This window comes from Nestor notabilis, unplaced genomic scaffold (genome assembly GCF_000696875.1).
Source record: "Nestor notabilis isolate BGI_N333 unplaced genomic scaffold, ASM69687v1 scaffold16034, whole genome shotgun sequence".
NCBI classification, from domain to species: Eukaryota; Metazoa; Chordata; class Aves; order Psittaciformes; family Psittacidae; genus Nestor; species Nestor notabilis.
In genome coordinates this window covers 11,603-13,847 of record NW_009925322.1, presented here as the reverse complement: position 1 = coordinate 13,847, position 2,245 = coordinate 11,603, and the positions used below count along the sequence as shown (strand labels likewise).

Genomic DNA, 2,245 nt, shown 5'->3' with positions numbered 1-2,245 from the left:
CAGCAGGAAGAATTCAGATCCAGCATGAAGCAGAAAGAGCAGCAGCGTGTGCATGCTGAACCTGCACATAAAAAAAACCCAAAATGACATAAAGTTTTGTACTTGTGTAAATCAAAAGTTATGTATCAATTGTGTACAAAGAAATGCTTAAATTTAAGCATTTACATGCAGGTGTTAAATAAGGAGGAACTCTCAAAAGAAAAACAGTTTTATCTCAAAAGCCTTTTTATAATGGAGTGGGTTCAAGAAATGGTAAATGGCAAAAACTTTTTCTGCCTCACACTTACCTTTCACTTCTAGCTTTATTTTCTAATGAAGGTAAAAAAATGGTTACGCTTTAACCTAGAAATATTACATTGTTAAACTAGGTAATAGTACATAGAAATAAAATCAACAAGCTCCTTTTGAATGACAGTGCAGTCACACACCCACATGGTGAATGTTTTCTAGAGTCTGTTGAATAAACACTAACAGAAAACAGCCACCAAGGGCAACAGGTAAGACCAAGACTCCTCTCCCAGGCAGCATTGCTGAAATTAGTAGTCCTGTCATTCAAATTTACGGCAGGCTTTGACTGAGAGAACTTCTTGCTCTTTTGCTCCATTTGGTTAATGTTTTCCATGATTCTCTTAAATTGTTCAGCTTGATTTCTCTGTTCTAGTTAAATTAGCCAAACTGTGTGAGTGCACACATAAATACATATAAATATGTATATATTTAAAGAAGCAACTGGCAAAGATACCGTAATGCTTCAATTACTGTTCCATTTGCAGGGAAAACATGAGATTTCCGTAGTTCTGTGGGGGTTTTCTTCCTTCTTTTTCCTGGTCTTACTTGTTCCAATTACTTTTCCAGATTGACTCTTGGTGCAAAGAGAATAGCTACGTGATAGCTGGATATTACCAGGCAAACGAACGCGTGAAAGATGCCAGGTGTGTTGGTGCAATATTTCCTTCTGTTTGCTCTTTTATGTTGTACTTTGTACTCTGCCAGCAAAAATCATCGACATAAATCATGCGTGTTGATTAACTTTGACAACTGTCATCTGCTTTCACATTGTCTTCATGGAGCCTGGTGGGTATGGCCTTTGTTCAGGTGCAGAAACCCCAGTCTTTCCAGAACCACTCCTCTTCAGTGGATACTATAAAAGGCCATTCTTTGAATGACTGCCAGCCAGTTTAATTGCAGTTGTCAGGGAAATAGCCAAAATTTGCAGGCGTGTTTGCTTGTGCAGTACAGATCTTGTAAACTGGAATGACTCTGAGTATCTTTGAAAGTCTTTCAGAAGTGACCTAATTCTTGTTAAACTAATAGTCTCCAAGTTTTATTGAAGCATTTTCTTATGTGGTGACAGGACGCTCTCGAAATGGAAGGTGATGTCAGTCAAGCAGCAGTATCTCTTTTCACTTGTTTTCCCCACAATTAGTCAATTTTTTTTCCCCTCCTATAGCTAATGCAGATTACTCAATAAGCAATAAAGGGGCCTTCCTGTGGAGCCACGGTAGTTTTGGATATGTGTATCAAATATTTTCCCCTGTATCTATTAGACAAATCCAGTTTCAGGACTAATGAGAGTACATCATACTTGCGTTTAAAATAAATATGAACAGCTTATTTAAAGTATTATGCTACATTGCAGTTCTGTTGTTAATGTATATCCTTTGGTCTCAAGTATGTTATTTAAGTAATCCTTGTGACTGCTAAGGTATCTAACAGGGATAAGAGCATTATTTATCCTTTCCTTACAAGGGAAATAATTCTGCTAGGGACATTTTTAAGGAGAAGATACAGTTTGTCTGTTCTATTTGAGATTTGAAAGAATATCACAGGCTTGGTTGGAGGTTTTTTTGAACTGTGATTTCATTTCTGAAGATAACTGGCACCACATAGAGATTGTCGTCTTTGGAACAGGATAAAGGTTTTCCTTTAAAAGATTATCTGATTTCGGTAGAGAAGCTGGGCAGTGCGTGGGTTCAAATGGAGACTGGGGAGCAAACTTGCTTTCTTTCTTAAATACCTGCCTGGACAAAGGTGGCTGCTGTCATTGGTCTGGTGGGAGAAGGTAGGGGGCCACAAAACATTGATTCAGTGAGCATTTTGCCATTCCAAACCCCATTGCCTAAGCATAGCTGAGATCCATATCGTGTGCTGAAGAGGGGAACTGGGGCTTTCTTGGCTTTCTGACTTCAGTCAAGTGTAACATTAGCTCAATACCTGGTTCCTGTTTGTAAGCACGCAGTGTAAT

At 38.5% G+C, this 2,245-nt stretch overlaps 1 protein-coding gene across 1 annotated transcript in view; it reads left to right on the top strand.

Moving 5' to 3' along the window:
- Positions 1-855: 855 nt before the first annotated feature.
- Positions 856-2,245, top strand: part of EMC8 (ER membrane protein complex subunit 8) — a gene marked incomplete at its 5' end in the record, with an annotated part of 3,006 nt that continues 1,616 nt past the window's right edge. The window contains one exon of the mRNA XM_010013012.1: positions 856-932. Within this exon, the coding sequence (XP_010011314.1) occupies positions 856-932 (77 nt within the window). The remainder of the gene's footprint in view (positions 933-2,245) is intronic.